The 27,600-nt window shown below is 42.6% G+C and overlaps 3 protein-coding genes across 7 annotated transcripts in view; 1 reads left to right on the top strand and 2 right to left on the bottom strand.

Moving 5' to 3' along the window:
• The window catches only part of LOC147043524 (cationic amino acid transporter 2), a 53,937-nt gene that overhangs the window by 17,513 nt on the left and 8,824 nt on the right, over nucleotides 1-27,600 (bottom strand). For 3 of the 4 annotated variants that reach the window (XM_085936411.1, XM_085936412.1, XM_085936414.1), the window contains exons 3-4: nucleotides 25,003-25,091; nucleotides 1,048-1,192 (exon numbers count right to left, since the gene is read on the bottom strand). The gene's annotated coding sequence lies outside the window, so the exon portion shown is untranslated. Of the gene's footprint in view, nucleotides 1-1,047; nucleotides 1,193-25,002; nucleotides 25,092-26,624; nucleotides 26,765-27,600 lie in introns of those variants that run through there. The other variant, XM_085936413.1, reaches the window with a different exon arrangement.
• Nucleotides 454-10,206, top strand: arhgap31 (Rho GTPase activating protein 31). Of its 2 annotated transcripts, XM_085936409.1 has the most exons (11): nucleotides 454-909; nucleotides 2,765-2,867; nucleotides 3,041-3,185; nucleotides 4,393-4,475; nucleotides 4,554-4,661; nucleotides 4,736-4,878; nucleotides 4,937-5,141; nucleotides 5,223-5,347; nucleotides 6,291-6,347; nucleotides 6,435-7,192; nucleotides 7,266-10,206. In XM_085936409.1, the coding sequence occupies exons 1-11, from the start codon at nucleotides 810-812 to the stop codon at nucleotides 9,147-9,149; spliced, it is 3,711 nt and encodes a 1,236-aa protein (XP_085792535.1). In that variant the 5' UTR covers nucleotides 454-809; the 3' UTR covers nucleotides 9,150-10,206. The 2 variants fall into 2 exon arrangements, with proteins under 2 accessions (XP_085792535.1, XP_085792534.1); XM_085936408.1 differs by having other exon boundaries at nucleotides 4,937-5,347.
• Nucleotides 14,370-15,521, bottom strand: gsx1 (GS homeobox 1). Its single transcript, XM_085936325.1, has 2 exons — nucleotides 14,906-15,521; nucleotides 14,370-14,810 (listed from the first exon to the last, which is right to left on the bottom strand). Exons 1-2 carry the CDS (start codon nucleotides 15,519-15,521, stop codon nucleotides 14,455-14,457), a joined length of 972 nt encoding a protein of 323 aa, XP_085792451.1. The 3' UTR covers nucleotides 14,370-14,454.

Raw genomic sequence — 27,600 nt, 5'->3', positions numbered from 1 at the left:
AGTCCTCACTTGAGTCACCTCCCACTTCCCTCCTTCCTTCAGAACCCCTCTGTTTTTGTTTTCCAGCCTGGGCGCTTTGCACAGGAAATTGTATACACTGGGAGCATTCAGGAAGGCAAAGGGCAGCCGTCCCATATAAATCTGGCCAACGTGGAGGGAAAAATACAGATAAAACCGGGAAAGCAATCAAAGTTGGCTTTTGACCTTCACCTCCTTGATTGAACCTCAACATTTCTTCAAATGTGTGTCACATGGCCACCTCATGGAACTCAAACATCTTGAAGCGAAATCGAATTATAAATAGAATGTTCTTGAGATGATTGGCCTCCCTTGTATTGGTGGCTGCTCGCTACAGAGGAGCCAGTGAACGAGGAGGCTGTGGAATGAAGGAAAAGAGGAGGAGATAGAAAGGAGCAGAGAGGACTGGCCAGTGGAAGGGGGGGGAAAAAAAATCCCAACAACAGGAAACAGAGCCATTCTAATGCACTTTCTGCAAGTCCTTCACAGATAAAGCGGCCGGTTGCCACGTCCCAGCAAACCAAAAGTGTCACTGTGTCATTCCTGTCAAGCAATGCCGCACTAAGAGTTGGAAAGTTTAAACAAGTGACGTCACTTCTCCTCTCAGCCTCCAGTCGTGCGAGCGCTGGCTCAAAATGTGAGCGGATGCAGCACATTTGGGACAAGATTGCCGGGGACTTCTACGCGGGGCTGCTTTTTGATCCGCAAGCTCACCCTTGCTCGGGGTCATATGGATTCAACGCTGCGTTTACAAGGAGCTGCTAATCATCTGGACCGTTAACTGGAACCACATGAAGAAAAAAGGGACCAAGCAGAAGTCTAAGACGAAAGGAAGTGAAAATGCGTTCGGCTGTGACCTGACGGAACATCTCCACAACTCAGGACAGGATGGTAACATTACTTTTCTTCTCTTACAATAACCTGAACAATTAGGTCCAACATATTTGTAACATAAAAGTAATCAGACACATTAACTTGATGTCACCCAATGTGACAAACATATGTGATTTGTGTTGTACATTTACTTGCCATTCATTCACCTATTGCCCGGAGTCACTGGACATTTGTAAAGTTTGGGTGTGGCTGTGTCTCATTTTTTTGGACTCAATTGCTTCCAGTGACGGGGAGAGTCCCTGTGACTCGTCGTCTGGGCCTCGCTGTTGCCGACAGGAAACTAAGAGAGAGGCACAAAGAACAAGATGGTCAATAATTTAAATATAGGACCTTTGTTGTTGAGATAATATTGCCATTATCTCAAATTTGTAAGATTTGTCATCAAGGTTTGAGGAAGCAACACATTATGTAAAAAAAAAAAAAAAAGGAAAGGAAATTAACACAAAAATGAAGTTTGAATGTAACTTGGGAGAAGGGGGGGGGGTACATGTTCACAATGCGAGGCGGAGCATTCAGTCCAGGAAATGAGGGAGGGGGTACGCTGACACCGACGTCCACCTCTGTCATAGATACACATACACTTAAAAAAAAAAATAGTGGGGGGGGAAAAAAAAAAAACACACCCAATATCTCCATCTGATTCAATAGATATTGTATGAGGACGTCCCTACAGGGTTGCATGAGGTCCAGTGTTGTGTAATCTTGCTTGTAGCAGGTAATACATAACAATGACTACAAATATACAAAATCAAGTTCAAGACATGTCTTCTCATTTAATTTTTAAATCTTTTAAATCCTCTCAACAATTATTTGAAGAGCACATTGGATTGCATTTTGTCAAGTTTTTGAATATATTTTGCAATAAATACCTCTTCATTAAATATGTGCTATATGTACAAATAAATAAAAAACTATGGTAAACAACAAGCTGCGGCAACAACAAATCCGAAATCTAGAGCTACTCTAAAAACATATGCCAGTACAGTACTGTGCAAAAATCTTCAACACTAGAATTATTTTAATACATAAGAGTCATATTGATATTAGAATTGTAAACAAAACACACACAGTTAGAGGAGCCGTATCTTGGCCATCAATAAAATTGTCCAAAAACTTGGAAAGACTCTTTGGGGTCTTCCATTAAAGACAAATGTTCACATTTCAAGCAAATATAGTGGCTGTCTGAGCAGAAGCTAAGAGCATCCCTGTGTTGACGTCTGGTTGGGGAAAAAGACAGAGGACAGAAATCAAGGCGGCGACACTGGTCAGCTTTGCACCGCAGGCACGCAACCGAGAGTCCAATCAAGTCAAACACATGTCAACATACTGGAAGACAAAGCATATCCAAAAATAACCTAGACTATCTTCACAGCAAGATACATGCAAGGCAGGGCGTAGTTCAAAGTCGGAATAGTCTGCCGGGCAGACGGAACCCAAATTACATGGACGACAACAATGTCTCCGTTTCGAAAAGCAAAGGATCACGTCAAAAAAGGTCGTTGGACTTCAAAGTCCCAAATAAAGCAGACACGTTGAAGGTGATGCACTGTAAGCGAAGAAAGTTGTGTCGGGATACTGGTAGCCGTTTTCTATTAGAGGAAATGTCGTAAGTAATACCCGCTACAAGGGTTGGGTGTGTCAACCTTCCTCTGAAACAAACAAACCATTTTTAACTTCCTGTCAAAGGCCACCTACAATCAGTAACCCAAGGGGAGAGAAAACAAGTGCAGTAGCATTCAAGGCAACATGTGCACCCTTCGTTTGCCCATCACTTTGCACCGGAACCACCATTGTCATTCACTCCATGTACCAGAAAAAAAAAAACTAACATAAAACAATTTGTACACTTAAGTCCCTCAGGTGCTACAAAAATGTGCAGAGTTCATCGAGAAGCACGGGATTGTGCATGGGATCTACAGGTTATCAGGGGTCACCTCAAACATCCAACGGCTCAGGTATGTCGTCAGCTCATTTTTAATTTGACACGTAAAATCAAGAGTGTGTGTGTGGGGGGGGGGGCACGCCCGCTTGTTTTTCTCACATCACTGTAACACAAACAGTTGACTTGATCATGTCAAGCCATTTATCAACTGTGTGTGTGTGCGTGTGCTTGTATGTGTGAGTGCAGACAGGAATTCGGCGCTGAGGCGTGCCCTGACCTTACAAAGGAAGTGTACCTCCAGGACATCCACTGTGTGGGTTCCTTATGCAAGCTGTACTTCAGGGAGCTCCCAAATCCTCTGCTCACATATGAGCTATACAGCAAGTTCACTGTAAGTGTGCCACTGAGCTCAGACACCACATACAGAGCAGTTTATTTATTACCAAATGATGCCTAAAACTTCGACTCGGAACACAATGGTCCCCGACATAAAATTTCAAAAGTGCAAGTAGAAAATGCACATGAATGACAAATTGACTTTGATAGTAAATATTCTCTTCGCCATATTTAACATGCATTTGTAAACTACTGTATAGGAACAGAAATATTGATGCGCTCTATTGAATCAATGAAAGGTCCTGTAAAGTGTACATAAATGTCTTCTAGATTCGACACACCACATAAAGGATTTCTTGTTAACGACACTGGCAGATTATACAGGATATATGAAATGAGGCTTCAAATCATTAAAAAAAAAAAAAAAAAAATCGAACGATTGTCTCCACTCTCAAATGTGCGAAACGATCTAAAAACGTTTTTTGCTGACACATACACGTTTTGGAGCTCTGAAAATGTGCCTGCTTTATTAAATGGGGTGTTTAATTAGGCGCGACGGACAAGGTCAGGGTTGGGCTAGAGGCCTTGCAAAATCTAAAATCTTGTGTACAGTTTTTTGGGGGGGGGGGGGGGGGGCACCACTGGGAAAGGCCCTTTTCGTTCCACAAAGTAAAATATGCTTACATAAGCCTGATGTGGGAGAGCTCGAGAGCCGTGACCTCGACCCCATCTAACCTAGGATAAACGGCAACAGCGCTTGTGGGCCATTTATTTTTCTCCATGTATTGTTTATTCTTAAAATATTGAAAAAAAAGTATTCCCAAAATAGTGGCGCCAATTCCAAAACTTTCAAGTGTGCCAATACTTTTATCCCTATCTCAACTTTGATGGTCTATGTCTGATTTGGCATCATGAGTGCGATTCGTCATTTGAAGAGGATTTTTGACAATAACCTTCCTGGAAGCTTTTAGGGTATATATCTGTCATCATGTGCTTGGAACCTTGCCAGCAAAGACATATGAGACAGCGTAAAAGCAATTTATATTGGTCACACATAACTGACAAATCTAGAAAACGTGTTCAGGCTTCAGTCACATCATTTTTGGCCGCGCAAGCTCCGGCAAAGGCTTGTTTACGTTCACGCGAGCGTCCAGGTCTCGCTAGGAGGGAGTTTACTTTGTTCTCACAGGCTCAGGAATTCGGTTCATATTCCAAATAAAGCAGTGAGTGGAATAAAAACATGACGCTTATTTTGCATGCAGGAAGTGGCCTCAGTATGCGGCGATCATGAAAGACTTGTACACATTCAAAAGATTGTCAAGCAACTGCCGACCCCTCACTTCAGGTGAACTATAACACTTTGTGCCTTTTATACTTAATATTTCGTATTTTAATAGAATGAATGTTTCTCAACTACCTTTAGGACTCTGGAGTACCTCACAAAGCATTTGGCTCGCCTCGCCACTTTGAGTGCCCAAACAAACATGCACACACGCAATCTGGCCTTGGTTTGGGCTCCTAATCTATTAAGGTGAGTTTGGCTCACAATCAGATTCTGACCTTTTTTTTTTTTTGCTAGACCCAATGTGTGCTTTATTTTCCCAGATCCAAAACAATAGAAGCCACATCTGGAAATGGAGACATGGCTTTCCAGGAGGTGCGAATACAACAGTCGGTGGTGGAGTTCATTCTTAACCACACGGAACAGATCTTCAACAGTGAATGCGTGCAAATCAAACCAAAAGAAGGTATGAAATTCAGACTTGGAAATATTTTGCAGAATCATGACATACGGTACTTCAACAGCGCCAAGTTTGATGTGCGGGGAGAAGTATGCCACGCTCCCGATAAGCGGCCAAAGTGGGCCGATGAAACTGATGAGCCTGGAAGAAGCCCAAGCCCGTTCCTTAAGTCCAAACCATCCCGTGCATAAAGAACGCCAACGAGAAAACAGTTTGCCTGACACCAGCGCGGCCACACTCTACCACACCGTCATAGACTTGGACAGCAAGTACGTCACACAATCACTAAAGGTCAGGATATGTGGCCAATTCAAACCAACCGGGTTAAGCAACAACTGTTTATCTTTTAGGAGAAAGCTCTCTGGGAAGTCAAAGAAATGGAAATCTATCTTCAACTTGGGACGCTCCGTGGATTCCAAAGGAAAACTGAGCCGTAATGGAAGTGTGTTCATTAGAGCTCCTGGTGTCTTAACGGGCAAGTATCATTTGACTGGGACAGCAATGTGGATAGTTTGACAAAGATTTCTAGCATCACAACGTACACTGCAGGGCACGATATCATCACCCAAAGCTGTTATTTAAAAAAAAAAAAAAAAGAAGCTCAGCAGCATAGCCCAAAACTACGGAAGAGGATTAGGGCCAGTGAAGAAAAAAAAACGAGGGGTGGCAGGAAAGTCAGAATTCTGACTTTATTCTCAGAATTCTGACTTTAAAGTCGGAATTCTGACTTTAAAGTCAGAATTCTGACTTGATTCTCAGAATTCTGACTTTAAAGTCAGAATTCCCCATTTCTGACTTTAAAGTCAGAATTCTGAGAATAAAGTCAGAATTCTGAGAATAAAGTCAGAATTCCGACTTTAAAGTCAGAATTCTGAGAATAAAGTCAGAATTCTGACTTTAAAGTCAGAAATGGGGAATTCTGACTTTAAAGTCAGAAATGGGGAATTCTGACTTTAAAGTCAGAATTCTGAGAATAAAGTCAGAATCCTGTCACCCCTGTTTTTTTTTTTCTTCACTGGCCCTAATCCTCTTCCGTACAAAACAATGCACATATTGTGAACGACATTCCAAGAAATTTTTCTTCCCAAGAAAAAAAAAAAAAGCAGTCCCATGACAATTTGTCTCAAAACACCCACTACAAAGTTACAAAAGATTTGATTACAAATGAGTTCCACAGCTACAATTTTGGTCTTTTGGGTTTTAGACATCCACAGCGTTAAACTAAAGGGGCCTTGAGTTTATTGCGCTACCTGGTGGATGATGCCAAATGGTGTAATCTACTGTAACTTCATTCCTTGGGGACACAAATACAACATCAAACAAACATGAATTGAATCAAATTCTAATGAGCTCACTACCGGTTGATCAAGTTTTTTTATTTTTCATTCCCGTCATTCTCTTTGACCGTTTGCCCACAGAAAAGGGATCGCTTCGACCATCCAGAAGCATGGAGTCACTGTGCTCCTTGCCAACGGGTAAAGTCTTTGCCAAATAAGATGATTCCTTTGTGTGCGAAAAAACAACAACAACATTATTTTTGCTCCACCTCCTGTTGTTTCCAGATGATGAAAGAACTGGAAAGAGTCCTTCAGAGGGACAAGGCAGCATTTTTGTTCCAGACGTAAAATCAAGAACACTGGGATCTGATTCACTTTATGACTTGAGTGAACGTGAGCAAAACTGGGAGTTTAAGGGGAAAAAATCTGGCGGAGCAACAGGCGGTCGGAACGCCGGCTTGAGCCAAAAGGGCGGTTCATCGGGTGCTTCGGCAACCCCTCAAAGAACACTGCCAGAGCAGCTCAAGGTGTTTAAGGGAGACGAGCTGAGTGGCTACAAACCCACATCGCCTAAAAACAGGAGGATGCTCTACTCGGGTTCCTCCAACAACAACGCCTCTCGACCTTCCTTTCCGGGAAGCTTCTTTCCGCTGGAGTCATCGCCGAGGCATCAGCGTAGAGCCGTCAACATCTCAGAGCCGTTCGCCGTGTCGGTACCGCTGCGTGTGTCAGCCGTCATCAGCTCAAACAGCACGCCGTGCAGAGGGCTTGCCAAGGACAGAATGGCTGCGGGGACCCTCAAACCCAGCAGAGAAACCTCAGAGCAGAGCGCTGGTGGAAAAAGCAACATGTGTTCCCAAGTGGAGCCTGACAAGAAAGATGGAACAGAGAAGAAAAAATCCTTAGAACTGGTCTCAAGTGTGCCACAAGCCAGGGAAGACGTGAGTATTACTCCGGTGGAAGAGCTTTCCGTTGCGAGTGAAGGCACAGCTTCAACGCACTCGTGCGGGCAACAACTGGACATTCAAAACACCCCGCAACAGGTAAATCATCTCTTGCTAGTGTCGTCTTTCAAACCAGTATCTGACTGCAAAATATATTTTCTTTTCAATCCAGGATAAGGCGCTTGAAAATGCAGAAGAGCTTTGCTACGACGTCCGCCGAGAGCTGAAAATAACCGAAGCTGACCTGCTGGATAAGAAATCTGATTCCACTTTACCTTCCACGAACAAAAGATTAACCGTGGACGTAAAGTCCAAAAGAAGTCGCAGCTCTCCGTCGTTGTCCGTGTTCTGTAAAGACCCGACTTCAAACGCCTCGCTCAATCATCAGTTTCACCCACCCGGGGCTGAGTCGACAAAGAAGCAGCCTTCAGAGTCAGACATCGTCTTTTCGCTCTATAAAAATGATGTTTGGGCCAGCGAAAAGAAAAAATCTGCCAGCCCCGTTTTGGATGAAACAAAGAAGAACAAAGACGCAGCTCACGCCCAACAGTGCCAGCTTACTTTAGAGGAAAGTGAAGTCAAAGCTCTTCCAATTGACTCTCCAGGTGACGGCCAAAAACAACGCGAGGAACACCAAAGTCCTGAAGGAGACCAAAAGGTCTCGTGTGACGTGGAGAAAATTCCTGAACTTATTTCAAGGTTTTCTGTATGTTTGGAAGAAAGACCCAATTCTCTGGATCTTCCAATCCAGGAGGATGATGAAGCATGTGCAGGAAACGCTGAGGAGCTGGACCTAGTGGAATCATGGGAGGACCTCAGTTCCAACAATCAGTGGGTCACCAGTCCATTACACTCACCTGATGTGGAGGAATTGTTCAAACAGCAATTGTCGCTCAGCTCACAAGTAGTGACCACGAACTCGGATGAGGAACGGACCTTATTTTCTTCATGCAGCGGCCAAAGACCATCTCTGGCCGCCACCTTGCCGGGTACCATTCCCCAAACGTCCGGCAGTAAATGCGAAACTAAAATGACCTATGTGCCTTCGACGCAGGCCAGTGTCAACGCCAGCAATGGAACGCAAGCTCCAAGCGGAAAATGCGGACCAAAAAAAGCGAAATCATCGCAACACTTTTACAGACAGATGTCTTATGATTCAGCAGGACCGGAGAGACGAGACGAACACATTTCCAAACACAGACCATACTCCCTCAATTTAGATTTCGGACCTCGGTGCATTCGAGACATTTCTAATCAGCAAAGCCGTCCTCCACACGAGTTCTCCTCCTGTACGAGGAGCCTGAGTGTAAACAACGGGCTGCTGTCCGAGTTGGACTTGTTCCTGAATGATCGTCAGGCACCTCTGCGGCGAAACTCCGCCCCCGTCAGTGTGTCATCAGTACGTACTGCCTTCATGATAAAGACCTGCCAGGCCAAAGCCGTCCCCGTTGTGCCTCCAAAGGTGCAGTATAGTCAAATCCCTCCCTCCAGGAGAGACGGTGACAACGAAGAACAAGACCAGGCATCTCCTAAAACCAGTACAGAGAAAAGCCAGGCTGCACCTCTCCCGGTGATGACGGATCTGAAGGAGGAGCTGGAGAATAAAGAGCCCGTGCCTAAGCACCAGTCGCACCCAAAGGTTGAGAAACAAGCAGAGAACCCGAGGACGAACACGGCAGAAGTACCCGTCGTCGCCAGGCGACAAGCTCCGAGTCTTGAAGTGTTCGTTGACTGTCCGAGACCCAACAGACCCAACCTTCTACAAAGGCCGTCTTTTCGGAACCGGCAGAGACCGCAGAGTCTGATCCTGTTCAGCCCCCCTTTCCCCATTATGGATTACCCTCCATCGGGCGACGACGGCAAGCTTCTGTCATCCATCAAGAGCCTGAATGAAGAGGCAGCAGTGAAAGAGACATCAGGAGAGGGGATTGCTCTTCAAAGTAAAATGACCATTCCAAAAAGTGGTCAGAGACTAGAAACCTCAACCAGCTGCTTTTACCAGCCACAGAGGAGATCCATGATATTTGATAGCAGGAACCACAGACAGATTGAGTAATCGTGCAGACTGGATGAATGTAAATAACTGACTGAAATAGATATAAAGCACAGGTTTTTTTTTGTGGAGGGGGGGGGGCATTTTTTTGATTAAATTAAGATTCCTCACGACAGTCATGAAGTATTTAAGAGAAATAAGAGTCACTGAGGCCTTGTAAGGCAACGTCTGCCATTCAGATGAACTGAGTCTTTTTGAGCCCATGTGCGGTGCTTCCGTCACTTTATCACAAATGCTTTAGAGAACAGATGACTGACAATCGAGCTTTTGATCGTCAATTGGTTAATTGCAGAATGATTTTATACTTGAAAACCAATGAAGGTTTGACTGGAGAACGTTTATGGCGCAGAGTTACTGGAAAAAAAAAAAAAGTCTTGCAGGTATACAGTTTGGTGTGAGTCATGGCAAAAACTGAACTTTTCCACTTGGTGGAAACTTAGCTTCGTATTGTAATGTAGCGACAACAATAACAGTAACACAATGCTGCAACAGTTTTGTGTAAAGTCGCAACCAGGTAAAATAAAATGAAAATCTTGAGCATTAAGGCTTCTGGATCAAAAGACGTGTGTAAAGACTGATAACGACGCTGTTTAACAGTTTACCTGCGCTAGCTTTGCAGGAACTATACTGCTGAAGATGTATCGTGACATGAAGTCAACTTTAAACATAAGGAAATAAAGTATACACTATTAAGCTTTTGACTGTGATTAATATGATATTTAAAAGGAAATACATTTTCTTTGATCATCTTTTAATCGACAGAAAAACCTTTTTTTTTGTATACCTTTATATTTCTTTTTTTTTTTTTCCGACAAAGATGCTTTGTAAGGCGTATCAACCTGCATGATGCTTTGTAGCAAAATCCACTGAAAGCAACAGTTTTGTTTGTTCTAACTGGGTTCTGTGTTTTATCTAGGTGTCCACACATCTTGAAAACATTATTCGACACAATGTGATGACCATTGTGATTTTTATGTCTTTTTTTTTTTTTTTTTTATTGTTGCATTGAAAACCCTCAGTAGGAAACTTTTGCTACAACAAGGATTATGACAATAAATACTTCAAATGAAATTGTTTGCTTTTTTGATTTATTTGACTATATAACAGATTCTAATTAGAGGAGAAATTTCATGTGCAACAAAGCAGGACAACAAAGAAGGGGCAGACTGTTTTTGAGTATTTCTAACTAATATTAACATTGTTTATCTCTGGGGTGGCTGTTCCTTCGGGGTATTGTGCATGGAGAGGAGCCAGATAATAGGCTGTGCTTATAGAAATAGTATTTGAGGGGCCCCTGAATCACATGGGCCCCTTTGAGAGAGCTCGAGCATATACACACAAGTGGCTTGTTTGTAGCCGAGGAAAAACACTCTTGTCTTGTATGTACAGTATTTCCAACACCAAGAAGAACCTATTTGCTCATTGAGTTTTGTGGTGGCTGCTTTTGCTTTGACGAGACATTAATCTATAGTGACATGTTGCCTTTTTTTTTTATGCCAGACCTGCAACCTTCAATGTGGAAATGAACCAAAGTTGTTGTTTTTCTTTACCAGCAGATGACGCTCACGCGCCAAAGTGCAGGAGACCAAAGCAAGCCAGTGCAAAAAGCAGTCCAGCTGGACGCACACCGACGCTGAGTCTGTGTGTGTGCCGCAGGTGCACAAAGTGTAGTTCGACTTATGAGAATAACTCGTAAAATAGGCGACAAGTCGAATGCATTCACTGATTATCTTTAAAAAAATACACGCACACACACACAAACAACAGCGTTTTCGTGCGTAAAAATCTTTTGAAATGGATTTCCAATACGGGTTGTCTTCAACATCACAGCCTTGCATGTGGATTTGGACCTGCGATATATTTGAATCTCTAAGAGAGAAAATACAAAATATCTATTGAACTATCAGGATAGAGTCAAATAAATAAATAAATAAAGTCAATTAGCACCATATGGTTCCAGTATTTGCGCTAAATGATTTACTGCAGCAGGAAAAAAAAGTGTATTCAAAGGACAGGCATCACACGCCCGTAGAATTCTATAATATGGCGCTTGCAGAGGTCACTTCCATGTCCACGTCAGTTCATTATTAGTCGACCTCTGACACCGCTTCTATAAGCGGAGGCCGAATTAAAAGGCGCATTCTGAGAACCCTGAAAAAGGCAAAGCAAAGCACGGTTGCGCGCGTTGAATATTCAATTAAGAAGGGGGGTGGGGCGTGAAGCGGCGTGCCAGGCCAGTCCTTCATCTTACATTACTGATTAGCTGTTAAACAGATTATATGCAGTTGAATGGGTTCAAATGTTGCAGCAAGAATGCAATGAGAAGTTCAAGGCGACAGTTTCCTTTTTTGACACGTTGGCAGGAGCTGCACCGTAAAAAAAAAACAAAAAAAGAACCGGTGGGGAAAGATGCACGCTTCGATATAAACATGCAAAACGGCAACAAGAGCAGCAAGTAGTCCAGTGTTAAAATAGACAAATCTTTATGAGTGTAATTTTCTTAAATAAACATTTTACACACAATATAGCGACTGTATTTGTTTATCCCTGCTGTACTGTTGTTAATAATAACAACAGCAATAACAATAATAAAAGGCATACGTGAAAAAGTATTCTTTAAATCTTAAACAAAAATGTTATCATACTATAAACGATTATAACAATTACTCTTGCTGTGAAAAAAAAAAAAATGGGTTGAGAGCCCGGAGCAGCTGCTGCTATTTATCTTTAAAATGAGGCCAACAAACAAGTCAAACCATTTTTTTTTAAAGGGGACGCTAACGTTGTTTAGTTGGCACGCTGGGTGCTCTATAGATTATTTACTGGGCTACAGAAGTTTGAAAGTAGTCGAGTGTGCAGCGCCTGCACAAGCAAGCCACGCTCTCATTGAGAAGCCACGTGTCCGTTTGCAAAGCCTCTCCAACTTAACCACCTCCTTTGTACCACTAACCCACATCGGCAGCGTCCCTCCACATAAAGGGATTTGCAATTTCAAGATATTTCAGCTTAAATGTTTTTGACAGTTCCCTCGCTTTTACCTCGGCTTGGTTATTTTAACTGTGCCAAATGGGTCACCTTGGGTTGCTGTCTGCGCGCAAAGGGCTTTTGCGCGCATTCAGCCTGAATTTTTTCCAACTTTCCTTGACGGGGAAACCAGCTGCTGGTCGTGAAAAGACGGCTTATTAATTGTCCTTTGTCATGCAGAATTGCTTGATTTCTAAAGAAACGTACAAAGGCTCTTTTTCAGGATTCAAGTATTTTGTTTCGTGCGTATTTTCAAACCATCGAATCAGCTGCAGCGCTGCGCCCGTCTACCAGACTCTCAGGTACTGACTGCCTGCTCCTTTTGTCCCCTTTTAATGCTGTTGTAAACCGGGCAGACTGATTTGTTACAAGCCGTTCTTTTAATCTGATAGATAAGAGACATGTCAAAGAAAAGCCGTAAATAAAAAATTAGCCGGGATAAAGACTGGGGCGAGTCTGCTAGATGGGCGCCTGTTGACTCAAGCGGCTCTCCAGCGTCAGGGGAGCCCTCTCGTCAGCCCCGTCGAGGTTACGTCCACAATCCCCTTTTATTCCCTTTTAAAAGACACCGTGGTCCTTTTTGCTTCAATGAATTGATCGGCACAAAATTAAGAATAAATAAATTAAGCATTTGGAGCACCGGGCGTATAAACTCCCCCAGGGCGCATACCCCCGGGCTATTGAATGCAGAAAGGCAGCTTTACAGAGCACTTTTGGAGCAAAATGGGGGCTATATGGTGCAATTAACAAAATAGTCTAATCCCATATCTTAACAAATGCAAATATTGCTGTTTTGTTAAAATGCTTAAGTGAACCATTAAAGGGAAGTTTAAAAGCGAAACGTAACACCCAAAAGGGGACATTGATGCAAAATAGCAGGCTGTGTGCAAGTGCACTTTGAAAACTTTTATTTTCTGCTCTTTAGAAATGTATACTATATGTTTACAATGAGGCAGATATAATTTAAAGTGTATTCAGCGTAATAAGATCAGTTTAAGGTCCAAACAGTAAAGCACAAAGCCGTTGGAACGGTGCGTAAAACACGCTATTGACACCACGCGCACAGACTGTGGGAAGGGATGGTTGTTTTGTTTTGTTTTGTTTTTATCATTAAAGTAGATATTCATAAAATATTTTAACCAACTTTATTTGAAACCTGATATTGACGTTTGAGAATGCCCAATTTGACTATAAACAGGACATTTTATCCATATATATTTTTTACGCTTTTTATTTTACGTACATAAAAACAGATGACGTCAATAAATAGCGATGTTTTATTCAAGATAACACTGAATTGATGCTTTGCTGTATTTATTCTCTTGAGCCTAAAAGCCACCTGCATGCTCACAAAAGCGCACTAAACTTGACCACACTATGGTTGGAGTGCGTTAACAACACAACAATGCGGATCATGGAGACCAAGCCCTGTCTCCTCATCTCATTTCATGCTAGATCGATATCTTAAACATATGCACACTAAATGATGCGGTTTGATTCACTCACAGTGACTATTAACTCATGCAGTCACACGAGACTTATCGTTTCATCCGAAGACCACAAATGAATGAATAAGAGGCAGTTAAATCTGCTTTAAAGGTCCCCTCTCGCGGGAGAAAACGCCAAAGATAGACAATTATTACCTCGGCAATAAAGACGACACAATATTTCATTTGTAGTTAAGCATAAACATGTCAATGCCATTCACGTTATATGTTGTACGATGTACGCACAATGCAAGATGGAATATGTCTTTGCACATCATGTTTTGTTGTAATATAGTACTAATTTCTTAATATGTGATATAAGTTTTGAGAGACTAGTACTATTTGTGCAGTGCAAGTCCAGTTGACTCACTCGGCACAGATTTACGCGCGTACGCAGAGGCGCGCAAAAAGACCAAGACAACGCAACACGTACGGCTCAGAAATATGATTTTATTTTTTAAATAAATAAATAAATTTCAAATGACATTTAATAATACATTGGAGACCGAGCTCATCTTGCATCCTGCAATACATCCCAAACCAGTATTCAAATACTGAAGGGAAAATCCTATGGGCTATTAATGTTATGTTATTTTCCCCTCATTCCCTGTTTACAAATGTGCCTATATTCAGCAACAACAAATTGACCGTTTTCAGAAAAAAACTACATACAAAACATACAACATGAATTATACAATTATTCAGGACAATTCCCTGGTTAAATATTCTCTTATGTACACAAGTATACAGGTTTTTTTGGCTCATGTGTTGTTGTTTTTAATCGTCCAAATAGGAGCTCAGGGGGAGACGGACAAGTCCACATCATCCTTTTCGGAGAATGATGAAGGCGACACCGGCATGTCTTCCTCTTCTTCCTCCGAGCACCTGGCTGCCGACGAGCATTTGCAGCCGTTGGTGGCAGTCCGCGGGCCTCCGGATCCGCTCTTGCCCTCCTTTTTGTGCTTCACCCTGCGGTTCTGGAACCAGATCTTAACCTGCTTCTCAGACAGGTTGAGGTAGGTGGCGATCTCAATGCGCCTCAACCTGGACAGGTACATATTGGAAGTGAACTCCCGCTCCAGCTCCAAAAGTTGCGTGCTGGTGAAGGCCGTGCGCATGCGTTTGCTGCTCTGAAGTTTGCTGTTGCTGTTTTCTGTCAAATGTCAAACGAAATCGTCAGTACATAATGACAATAAAGGAGACGCAGACTTTAATAAATAAATACATGCGAAATAAGTGTAGACTCACCGATGGAAATGCAGTGGTACTGTCGCGGGTCAGGGACCGTGTAGGCGGCCTGGTACAGGGCGGCTCCGTGGCCGAGGTTGATGTTGGATGAGGTGTGCTGCCTGGACAGGGCCGTGTGGCAGTACTGCGAACCGAAAGCCGGGAAGGAGGCTTTGAGGAGCGGCAGCGCAGGCGGAGACGGGTGTAACTGCGAGGCGGCCATGCACAACGGGCAGAAGCACAGCAGCCCGGCCTTCCTGGAGTGGCAGGAGCCCGGCAGTCCGTGCGGGTGGTGGCCGGGCGAGTGCACCGCGTAAGGGAAGAGAGGCGAGCTGTTCTCGCTCCCCTTGTCGTTGGCCTCCCTCAAAATCAACGAATCCACCAAAAAAGACCTCGGCATGGTTGCGGCCGTGCAGATGAGTCGTGGGTGAGTTTTGTAGCCAACGGCGTGGGACGTGGGAGCGTGCTCTCGCGCGGAAGGGTGGACAGCGAAGTGGTGCTGAAGGCGCGCCGGGAGCTCCTTAAATAGGCGCTGCGAAGCCGTTTCGGCCATGTGACGGTTACGCTGCAAGCGGCCGAGAGCTCTCAATAGGGTTTTGTGCTTTTCTCTCGGCATTCCCACTGCACGCTTCCCCATTATTTCACTTGTTAACTAAATGAACTGCATAATGTAGTCTATTCTTGTCAGCCCCACCCACGCCGCGAGAGGCGGCACTGCCCCATTCCGCCTTTTATCATCGCGCTTATTTTATCATAAAACACAGCTTGAATTGTCACATTTAAAAAAGCAGCAGTTGGATTCAATTTGTAAGTCTTGTAGGAATAGAAAGCAAAAAAAAAAAAAAAAAAAAACCCAACTAGAGTTCAAAAATTACGCACGCTCCTCTGCCAAAAACAATCACGCACGCATTTGCCTTACTTTCACTTTGACTTTGTATACACGCCTAACAGCTGCATATTAAGTTTATGCAAACCAATCTAGGGTTAATGTGTCATTTCTAGGCACAAAAAGGGACAAGTCATTGCCTGAAGGCAGTGCTGTTAAAGAGCAGTGATTAATTCCTTTGCTCGGGCCCCTGCCGAGTCGGGGGCGGGAGGGGTGGTGGTTTGGAAGAATATGTAAAAATAACCAGGTTTTCACTCGGCGGCCCTTATTGAATGTCATTGTGGAGGGTTTCAATGAGGGAGAAAGAGAGTCGAATTAAAGTGTGTGACAGCGGCGGATAGACGCAACAAAGGCGACTCTGTCATGGAGCAGCGCGGCCTCGCCTTGCGCTCTCATTCAATTAGCTAATAGGAAAACATTTTCTTTCACTTTAAGGCGCTCCGAACACGACTTTCAAAGACGTGCAAGTTCCCCGGGCACTAAAAAAAGTTGGACAGTTTTAAAATCATTAACGTCACAAATACGGAGCATGCAGGAAGAGCCCCCCCCCCCCCCCCCCCCCGACACGTGGTTTCAAATAATTGTTTGGTTTTATAGGGTTACTTTTGGGCCATCCACTTTGAAACACATCGGGAAAAATGGTGTCTGTGTGACCATTAATATAGACGCTGTGTTCAGCATCACATAATGTGCAATAAACCTTAGACCCGTAATCAGGGCTCACTATTACAGTGAATTAGGAGCAGTTAAACCCTGAGAGAAAATCTGATATCACAGAAAACAAGAAAAAATAGTCATTTGGGGATTTTGTTCATTGATGAGACCGTCAATCTCGTTTCAGCTTTGATATTTAAAATAAAACGGTGCGTAATATTGTGGTCAATTATCTTTTAAGATGACGATGGAAAGATAAAATGTGTCATTGATGCATTGCTATTAGACGCACTAATTTCCAAATGATGTACAGCAGTGGCCCCGTGGATATAAGAAAAGAGGTTCTGCGGGTCGTCCCGCAGGGAGACTCATCCCAATTTGCAATCCCAACTGGAGACTGACAAATAGTTCTGACCTCCCTCTGGAGGCGACAGGCCAGAAGTGCAAAGACTCTCATTCGAACAGTCTCAATAATCACTTATTACTAACGGGAAATAATCGTGCAAAAAGCCTACTCCCAGTAATATGTTTACAAATAAACCAATCGATAATAACTGTCATGAGGCATGCAAGTCCACTTCAAGAATCCCACAGAGCGTAAATCAGCTGTTTAGAGAATCTTCACGTTGGTGAAAAGAATGAGAAATAAACACTCAATCGAGTCAATTATTTATAAGATATTAAGTTGGAACAATTGCCATCACTCAAATCCCTCACTGATGCTAAAGCTGACCAGTGCCTGCTGTGCTGCAGGAGGAGATCATTTTCAAGGGCTTTTATGCAATTATACCCAAAGATCTCGTGCCCGCTGACATAAAGAGTGCAGTCTGTTTATGGAGATGTAGTCAATATCTCCTTTTCTTTTGGTATGAATAATTCATAGTTTAAGACACTGTCCCCCCTCACTTAATATGTACGCGCACTTAAACACCCACACATCTCTAATACAAATGATGGTTTTAGCTGACAGTGTAACAGGATTTAAGGTCCCAGTGGGGTTTGGGCCCGGCTGACGATGGGCGCTGTGACTGTCGACGTGACACAGAGGGCCGGCTGCCCCTCCTAATCTCCCCCTGAGGCAACATCGCAGAGTGCGGATCCGGCTGCACCTCTCTGGACGCACAAAGGCCCTGATTATCATTCATACGCTCAACAGAAACACCAGTCCAATAGATAACAGATGACACATAAGTACCGGCTGAATGGCGCAATATGTTTGGGTTGCCCGAGTCTATAGGGACCAATGAATCTTTAAACGAGAGGGCTTGTGTTGCGAGGCGGGGGGCGGGGCTCTACAGGTGAATGTGCTATGCTGGGAACTTGGTGGTTGGAACCCCAAAAAGGTTCGATAAGTAGGAGGAATCAAAATGATCACATCATTTCAATCGGATTTGAAATGAGAATTTGATCGAGCAATATCAGATGAGACTGCTGCACTCAAAATAAGCAAATTCAGCAATTGTGATGATGGAATTGTGGATAGTTTTGGATTTAAAAAGAAAATAAATAAAATGGGAAGCTACTTTTTTTCTAAAAAAATATATATACTGCTCAAAGTTTAGGGGAGGGTGGATTGTAAATTGGCAGGACAGATATATATATTTTTTTTACTACAGTGCCTATTTCAATAAGGTTTGCTTGTTTGAAGTTCTTTGAAATAAATTCCTCAGCCCCGAGTTGTCGTGGAGCCTGTATGACAAGAATAAATGGGAGATAAATGCAAACCTGAACGTCTCGCCATCCTAATGAGCCAATTTACATCTAAATGTGACGACGTTATGGGAACTAAGAGGCTCGAGTTTTCCGTGACGTTTTGACATCTCCCCAACTAATACGACTAACTTTTCATGACGTTTGTGATTAAGTCGATTTTCCAAGACTTTGAGTTGTGAGCAATCAAAGAAAAATAAGAAACTGATAAATGAATTTCAGTCTAGTGTGTGTGTGTGTGTGTGTGGGGGGGGGGGGGGGGGGGTCGTCTGCAGAGCCATGAGAGGTGTAAATATCTTTGGATTATTTCCAATTCCCTTTTGATGTCAATCCATTTGTTCTGCCATAGATATGTCTCAAACGTTCCCTTTGACCCCATTCATATAAAAGCCTTGAAAAACTCTTCAAAGGGGGTTTGTTACCCCGCGAAGGTCACGAGGCGATTACGTATGGCTGCCTCACATTTTTCCAAATCAGCAGACTTTTGGCCTGAAAATAACAGGTCAAACCAATGAATTTAATGAACTCTCCCAGACACAATGAAGGTTTCTTGCCATTTGAACTCCGCCAAAGAGATACGGGCAGTTCAGCGAGGCCTTTCAAGGGCTCTGTACACAAATGTGAGGCGCTTGAGTGTCCACGTTGACAAGTTGTTCAAAGTGCTGGCGTTGTCAGTGATAGCGCCTTCATCCACACTGCCCCCTTTTGTCCCAGGTTTTGTGTCCTTTGCCGCACCATCAACCGTCCCCCGGATACAAAAGGCCGAGGCGGCAAAGCGCCTTTTGCCATGTTCTGTTTGCCTTATTTCTCTCCGCCGAATGTCATGCGGCAGGCCGACACGCCGGAGACGTTATTGTGGGCAAAACAAAGAGGGACGATGGCGCCGAACAACTTTTGATGGCGACTCGCCGCTCCTCCCTCCTTTTCACTGGACTTTCCTGATCCTCCCCTCCATCCCTCCCCTCATTCACTTTCCTACTTTCCTTCATTGTCGCGTTTCTCGCTCTTTCCATTTTGGACTCTCTGACGCTTCCACGGAACACTCTTTCAAATGACAAAAGATCACAGGATGGGAGGACATTTCATCTAGGGCCCAAATTCCCACTACCGTGAGCTTGCTGGATGCAGCTGTGAGGCCGTTTTGTGAGAACAAACATCTTTAAGCATATGGTAGTTGTGTGTTCACTTAATTGAGTCAATTGGAGGCTCATGGGAAACCACAGAGGGGGGTAAGAGTCAGGGAGGAGAGAGGTCAGAGAGCAGGAAGAGCAAAAAGTACAAGGAAGAACGCATGAAAACATTATTTAGACATTTTCAGCTCTGTCTATGATTGAGATTTACTTTGGCGGAGTTGAAAACAACAAAACACACGTAAGCGATTCAAGTTTAAAAGCTGTGAGCCTTCAGGGAAACAAACAGTCTGCCTTGAAGAAAGTTTATGGTTTTCTCATTAATGACCTCCTGCGGTTTGCACTATTTCCTCCCCATTCATCTCACATTAGTTTCTTTTCAGGGGTCGCCTTTGTTTTGGAGCGGTCTTCATTTTTTTGTCAGGGTGAAACTGCTTGACTGCCAAGCCAAACTTTGACTTCTGAAATGCAGACAAAAGGTTTTCAAAAGATTCCGTCAGAAAGTTTAAAAGGCATTCCGAGGCCGCTACTAAATGCGTTGTTTGTGATGTGTCGCTTCAACCAAACATAATGAAATAATAATAATTTAAAAAAAAGACCTTCATGGGCTACTATTTTTATTTCGAACTAACTGCAATGAATAATAAATTCAGACATGAGCAAACCAGTCTTAGAATGATTTTTCAGATACTTAATCTATTGTGATTTGGAATCTGCTTTTGTCAGATTTTTTCTCTCCCCCACTGTGTTGTTGTATTCCCCCCTCATGACCCCTGTGACAGTTTTCTTTTTTTTTTAACTTCGTTCACGCTCCGCTTTTGACAGAACTGTGAATTTATGGCTCCCACTCTCTCTCATGAGTTATGGCACAAGTGGTGTGAAAAAGAGATTTAGGCAAATTCAGCGTCTATAACCGAGCACATGCGTGAGAGTCGGTGTGATGACGGGTCACTGCCCATCTCGCCGGGTCCCTCCTGTTTTCTGTAGATGCGCTCTATTGGGGAGGCGACACGCGGCGGGGCGCTGCTGGGAGGTAGTTACTTTTTCATCATTACCATAGAAACCGACACACTGGCTCTCAGCTGGTCAAGGCCAGGGGTCCGCCGACTTTCACACTACTCTAACGCTACGGCAGAATCCAAAATGGATCTCAGCACTCTGAATAATCAGCATTTATGCTTGGTTCAAGGGCAAAATGAGCTGCCAGACAAAATAAATAAACAGAGGACTCCTATTTATAATGAGCACGAGATGAAAAACAGACACGATTCAGCCATGTGTTGTGGGCCACACAATGTCTTGTTTACATTAAGAATAGGCATAATTAATTGACCATTAAAAATTTTGCGGATGATTCATCATATCTTAAAGCAAATGGGCCAAAGTGGATGCAAATAGTTGCAACCAGCACAGTTGATTCACACTCGATTTGGCTATCAAAAATTCAGGATAGAGACTTTTCCTTCCCTTCATTGTCATCCCTCGACTGTGTGTGTGCACGGCTGTAAAATACAGAAGAGTCTTACAACTAACTCAGACAGTATGCTGTAGTTACAGAGGGTAAAAAATATAGTACTGTGAGTATTTTTGAAATTGTCTGTCTACATATGTTGCTTCACTATTTGTGTCCAAATACCCATTGCTATTTAATGCTATTACTCAGTTGAAATTTGAATCGCGTGTCGGCATTAAGCTAGCAGATATTCAAAGTGATGACATGACGTTAAATACAAAACATATAAATCTCGTTGCGATGCAGACGGCCCAGAACGATACAGTTGTGGTGCATGCTCAACAACTTATGTAAACATTATGTACATGTTCTGAGCATTGTGAAAGGTCAGAGTTCACCATTGATCCTCTCACCCCTGGCAGGTGCAGCTCACAGGAGTGAGGGGAAGCGGCCCCCTCGTCTCTCCCACCTCTTCACGCTGCTCAACGAGAGAAAGGGAGGAGTGTAAATGAGTGCACTCCAGAAAGCCATCACCTGCTCCCTCCACCCTCAAATCCCCACCGACTCGGCCAGACACAGATATGCTAGCAGCAAATTTCTGAGTTGTACCAAGTGGAGAAAAAGAGACGGTCAGGAAGAGGGAGGGCAAAGGGAAGGAGAGAGGAAAGGCCAGTTGAAATGTTGGTTAACTATTCGCATCCACGCCGTGATTTTGTTTTGTTTGGTCTGTTTTGTTGTTTTGAGTATCAACACATTCACAGGCGGCAAAATGTACATTTGTCATGGCCATAGAGGGAAGTGAATTGGGCTGGAAGGCGCATTGAGTTTGTGCGCACAGAGAGCCCAAGGGTGAGGTTGTGTATTGATGGGCGCCCCTCCCAGCTTCTCCCAGATTCCTCCTCTATTGTGATTTTGAGTGAATGTATCCTCTCGCTAAGGGCACTGGAATGTGTCTCCTCAACTCATGTGATGGATGGGGCCTTGTTTTGCACTCCTCCGCCCCTCCCTCCGAATCCCTCGCTCTCCCCCAGCCTTTGACTCTTTCATCGCATCCTTTTATTCGGCGGCAATAAAAGTCAGCGATTCTTCATCGGCCGTTGTGCAGATCTGAGGGCGGCTGTTATTTTTCATCGGGAGTGTGTCACACATCACCATTCAGGTCCTCAGTCACACAAATTCAAACACTGGCAAAGAGGCTGAAGCAGGTGGAGATACACCATCAATGAATTATTCAAATTAGACACCCCTTCTATGTCGTGGTTTAAATTTCATTTAAATATTGGTTTGATAAGCGTCAGAGACGTTTAGGGAGATTTTTGCATGATGATGGTGGATAAATATTTTTATTTATAGGAATATAAAAGTAAAGGAGCCCTCCCAAAAAAAACTACTAGTCATTATTACATAGCATCTTGAATGTTTGTAAAATATGTGTCACGACTCCCCCCCCCCCCGTGATTTTCAACAAAAACAACCGGATCAAGGTGTAAAGTAGGGAAACAATTTAAAATGTATTATTCATCACATTATATAAGAAGTGCCAAACAGGAGTCAAATGAATCACCAGCTTCTGTGTTAAGCAACAATAACACGAACCTCTCAGTACTCCAAAACAAAACTGTACAAGATAAACGTGTACATGTTTTAACCACTCTCGCTGAAATATCCTAAGCCCAAGAAAATGGCAAAAGCATTACAGCGGACGAGAAAAATGGCAGTAATGAATTTCAAGGAAAATGGTCATTAATGGTATTAAGATTACCCATGTTCCATATAACAAATTATTGGAACTTTGACAAGCACACCAAATTATCTCCCGGAGCTGACCAGGAGTGTGCTGAAGTCCTCTCTACTTGCTGAGGAAAGACCATTTCTGCTCATTTCACTATTTTTAACAATAGAACCAAGCCATTAAGACAAATTAATGTCATTATCAAGTCTCTATGAATATGACAAATACCGGCGTTTCGAGCAGCTTTAGAGGCTATTGACAATAATGAAATTCGCTGTAGAGGTACTGAAAAGAAACACTCCAAGTAATTATTTTCTAGTAGCTTGTTTGTCTGCAATCCGTTCATTTGCTTTCATCTCAATTATCGGACTCTGTGAGCATGTGGAGGCGCATAGTGCTCTGCGGCCCACGAAGCGAGGGCCCTAATTGGCCAATTACCGTTCTGTTTCTGGGCTTTTAGCACCGCTGGAGAGTAGAGGGAGAACGCGGTGCGTAAAACCATGAGGACCTTGCATGCACAAAACCACACAAAACAAAACCACCGCCGCCGCCTGAGATGGTGGCGCTTGGGAGCAGCGTGTGCGAGGCACTAAAAACGTGGCAGCAGCCACGGGACAAAACAAACTCGCTGCATCAAATGCCTGACAATGAATTAGGTGTGTTGATGCAAACATGCCATTACACCACTGCCTATTCATATCACTGTGCATTCCACCGGCTTGAAACAACAACTCAAGCTATTGGTACCTATAAATGGCCACTGCTGATAATCATTGTTCAGTGGTTTGAAGTTTTAGTAGAAACCTGCATGATTTAACGTTCATTTTTTAAAGCAGCCAACAACCACATAGACAGAGAGCAGACAACAGAGGGAAACAAAATGTAAAAACAATGGCTCTCAGAATAGCACGGGCCTAGTCACAACCTTTTACTCCAGTCCTGTAGGTGGCAGTAAAGTTCAACACAAAGTGGAAGACTATTCCCATGTTCTTTCTTTCACTGCCCCATCAATTGATGAGTCAAAAATTAAAACTTTTTTTTTTTTTCAATATGATTACATGCAGTTCACTAAATAGCATGACTGATATACAATTGTATTTTGCTGGGCCATATAAAACATTTTTATATTTACAATTGTTTTGTTCACCACTGTTTTCAAAAACAGAAGCAGCATATGCATATAAAAGTTGGCACCCACTTTTCAACCACACCCCTCCCCCTCAGCAATTTTCATATTATCCATGTGCCGTGTGCTCTCCCCCTCACTTTAACATTCTGTCACGCGCTCCCTGGATCATGTAGCGGCTGTTAATTAAACCCTCTTTGGGATCATTTCCTTGCACAAGTGGCCTCAGTGCAGCACCCATTAGGCAGAAAGCTCTGTTATCTGAATTTCCAAATGTAGCTCAACATTTATTAAAGTGAAATTCATCCAGTAATTGCCCGCCTCGGCATGCCCCGTGTCTCCCTCTTACCTCCAGGGCCACCTGCTCGGCGGCACCAACTATTTACCGGCACCACGCAGGGTAATTAGACCTCTGACCCAGTCCAATAAGAGCCAGGTAATTGCGCTAATAAAAAAAATTAACAGCAGCAACATGACAGTCATTATGTAAAAATACCCTGTAATGAAGCATTAGCCCTGATTCTATGCAGATTTAAAAACAGCTAGCTACAGGTATTCAAGGTTCCAACATGAGATTGTTTATTGTATCTCAGTGAAAATGTGACATATGGATAAGCAACAAAAGAGTTTGTTAAATATTTAAAAGAATAAATGAATGAATGAATGAATGAATGAATGAATGAATAAATAAGTAAATAAATAAATAAATAAATAAATAAACTTTACAAAGATTTGTTTTTATTGTGAGTTTTACTGACACTCCTCAAAGGTCACAGAGTGTTAGACGGTAGGAGGCCAGAGTCATTCATCATTGTGTTGTTTTTGTTTTTTTGTGCTTGCAGAACAAAATCAGTCCTCTGATAGGGAAAGAAATGGAAAATATTGTTTTTTAATCACTTACCTTCATGATAAATGATACATGTTGCATGAACGCCATTCACTGATCACAGCTAGCTAAAGACACCACTGAATTGAATGTTGTTGCAACTTTGCTTTCTACAATCTTTGTCATCAAAGTAGTAGATGAGGTACGAATTTGTCTTTCTACTGACACCCCCTGGCCAAAAATGCAACTGCAGCACCACTGTAAAGTCAAATTAGTCTGGGTTGGACTACAAAAGGGAGTAAAACACGGAATAGTAGTGGGGGGAGCAGTCTAAAATTATTAAGCATATATTTTGCTTTTTTTTTTTTTTTTTTAAACAAGGCTTACAAGCTTGCTCGCATGACCAACTATGTTTTCTGAGACCTTCTTCACTTGAACTATTCAGTCACTTATATTGATATTTTTCCCCAATAATTTTCCAATATGGAATATATTTGTTCTTATTTGTTGTTATTTGTACATCTTTGTTTTCTAATCCATATACATGTCAAGCTGTGTCATTGGCATATGAAGGTAATTGTACATAAAGAATGATACTCACAGTTCATTAAGCATCCGTCCTGCCGAGCACTGCAGGGGCCCTGTCATTTATCAGTTCATTTGAAACTCATCTCTCCATCACACAAGATCCTGCAAGCCCAGAACAGCATCGACTTAATGGCACAATCTTTAAATCATCAGTATTCTCTTCCTTGCAATGTCACAAAGGAACAGAGATTGAATAGGAAATTATTGCTAATGTCAGTAATTGATGAAAATGAGCTGATTCAAGTGTGGCCATTCCATTCCCAAATTTAAAAATGTTTTATGTACTATTAATGGTACAATAAACATCCAATATAAGAGAAGACTATCAAGCTTTTTAATTATTCTAAATCCCATTGAAAAAAAGATGAAAACAAATAGAGCGATGAATGTACAGTTTCTTCTTTAGGAGTATAATTGTGAGGCGACAACAGTTTTGTTTGTTTGGTTCAAAAGGCTGAATAGCAAGCTGGACTGTGGCCTCCCTTATTCCAGTCGGTATCTACAGCATCACTGAGGAGCTGACCTTCACACCTCAGACCTCAATTTATTCAATGTTACTAAATCAAGCCGGCCCTACCAAACAAAGAACTGTTTGCTGTGAAAAGACACAAGTTTGTGTGGTTTGACTCAACTTTTTGGGGGGTTTGTTGTGACAAGGAAGCAACGTCCAATTAGTAGATGAGAAACATCGCCTCTATTGAATGCCCATTTGGAGATGATCAGTCAAGCGTGCAGTCATCCACCTGCTACTACTGAATTAAATTCTTTTTTTTTTTTTTTTAGATGCCTCCTAAAAAGTTTAAATAGGCTTTCAATGATGTAGAATGGTGAAAAGCACCGACAGCATTTTGGACTTCTGGACTATTTGCATTCCAACATTATGAGTTCCCCGTCCTATAACAGAAAAAAATAATAATATCCAAAATCTAATAACGTGGGGTATTGGAAATTGAAAATTCTTAACATTTGGCTTTAATTGATTAAACGGCAGGCAAAGCAAACGATTGATTTGAGAACGAGTGACCTCTGCGAAGAGCAGGTGATGTGGTGCTTAAAAATGTCACACTTAAAGTCTGCAGAAGAAAGTAAAAGATTAGACCGTCTTGGAGTTGCATGGCATTAATCATATTTATCTTTTGCTGATCATCTGACTGTGAAATCTTTGGAAACGCTTATTCTAAAGACCACTGGGTAAACTTTTTCCGTTAGTATATATATTTTTTAACTGCCTTAAGGAAAAGGCTTTTTTAAAAAAGCGCACAAAACAAGGAACACTTTTTTTTTTTTAAACATCTAAAATGAGGTAACAATTGCCTCATCCTCCAAGCCTCCAAAGGAGCTTTGCCTTTGATGGCAGCCTGAGCCAAACAATTCCATCAGACCCCCGTCCTCCTCGGTGAAGGCCGACAAAGGGCCATTGGTGAAAAGATCTGCGGTTGTGGCAAATAATAGAAAAGCAAATGTTGAGAAATGAGAGCTTAGAAGACTAACACATTTGATAGACTGTGTACGGATAGTATTAAGTGCCGTTCCCAGGAGAGTGCAGGAAAACAAAAGGGCAAGCGGAGAAGGCGATGGCGTGAGGTCAAATTGTGTCAGGCTGAGTTACGTGCAGATGACTGCACTGTGCTTGACCTGTGGAGCGAGTGTAGGTCCGCGCGGGCGTTTTGAAAAAGCCCGATGGCATTCCAGTTCCTTGATGTCATTCTATCTCCAGTGGGCCATGTGCCGATAGTTGACAGCCTCCTGCTTTGACGACATTATTTTTCCTCAAAGCTGCCCATCAGTGAAAGCGTCCATAAAATGTCCACGTCTGTGAAAGGGCACATGTGCGATCCGGTGACAAATTAGGCTATTCATAAATTTGGAACAATGACAAGAATTTCTGCAGTTTGTGTCACGCTGGTGAATGAGTTTAAGGTGATTTTTTTTTTTCCCTTCAAAACCCAAAAGCAGCAATTTATTCTAAGGGCAAAGTAAAATGCCCAATGTGCATTTTACAATGTAGTTTATCCCAAATACATCGCATGCTTGTCCTTTCAACACACAACTAAATAAATCTAATGTTTTATTAATTGAATAGCTGTGCCTCGAGCTCAAGCGGTTGCATAGAAACATTTTAATAGCATGATATCCCCCTTGTGGAGAAAGCTGTGTACTACTACTGATCCAATTTACTGATGTTCATGGTGAATTGCTTCAAAACTGAATTACGCCCCAAAAAAAAGTTAGATTTAGGAAAGTGTTCATGTAGGAATCAATTATTTTAGTCCCTTGCAATGTTAAGAAAAGAGTATGACACTTTAATAGTTCAACCAAGACAAACATATTTTGTTCAGTCACATATATGAAGTTTGACCAATATGCATTTTAACAACATATCATTAATTTCATGGATATGAAGCCTAATGGAAAATCTACATTTTTTATGGTAAAATGCACAAGTTTGAATGGTCTCAGTAATAGATTCAAGTTAGCTGACCAAAGGTCAACTGAAGTTGCAAACAAATTTTTGCTCCTTCATATCTCTATTCGAAGTGGAATAATTGCACTCGCGTGCCTCATGAGAGTCACATTGATGGCGGTACGGCTGTTTGTTTTTTGGAGGGGG

This window comes from Syngnathus leptorhynchus, chromosome 17 (assembly GCF_054491065.1).
Source record: "Syngnathus leptorhynchus isolate UIUO chromosome 17, UIUO_Slep, whole genome shotgun sequence".
Lineage (NCBI taxonomy): Eukaryota > Metazoa > Chordata > Actinopteri > Syngnathiformes > Syngnathidae > Syngnathus > Syngnathus leptorhynchus.
Note: the sequence above shows the minus strand (reverse complement) of the source record. Positions and strands in the feature narration are given on the sequence as shown.

Bases quoted from the DNA above. Each gene is read 5' to 3' on its own strand.
- gsx1 (XM_085936325.1), bottom strand. From the start codon at position 15,521: ATGGGGAAGCGTGCAGTGGGAATGCCGAGAGAAAAGCACAAAACCCTA. The intron at 14,811-14,905 runs GTGAGTCTACAC...GACATTTGACAG, and splicing joins GTACCACTGCATTTCCATCG to AAAACAGCAACAGCAAACTT.
- arhgap31 (XM_085936408.1), top strand. From the start codon at position 810: ATGAAGAAAAAAGGGACCAAGCAGAAGTCTAAGACGAAAGGAAGTGAA. The intron at 4,662-4,735 runs GTGAGTTTGGCT...TTATTTTCCCAG, and splicing joins TGGGCTCCTAATCTATTAAG to ATCCAAAACAATAGAAGCCA. The intron at 7,193-7,265 runs GTAAATCATCTC...TTTTCAATCCAG, and splicing joins TTCAAAACACCCCGCAACAG to GATAAGGCGCTTGAAAATGC.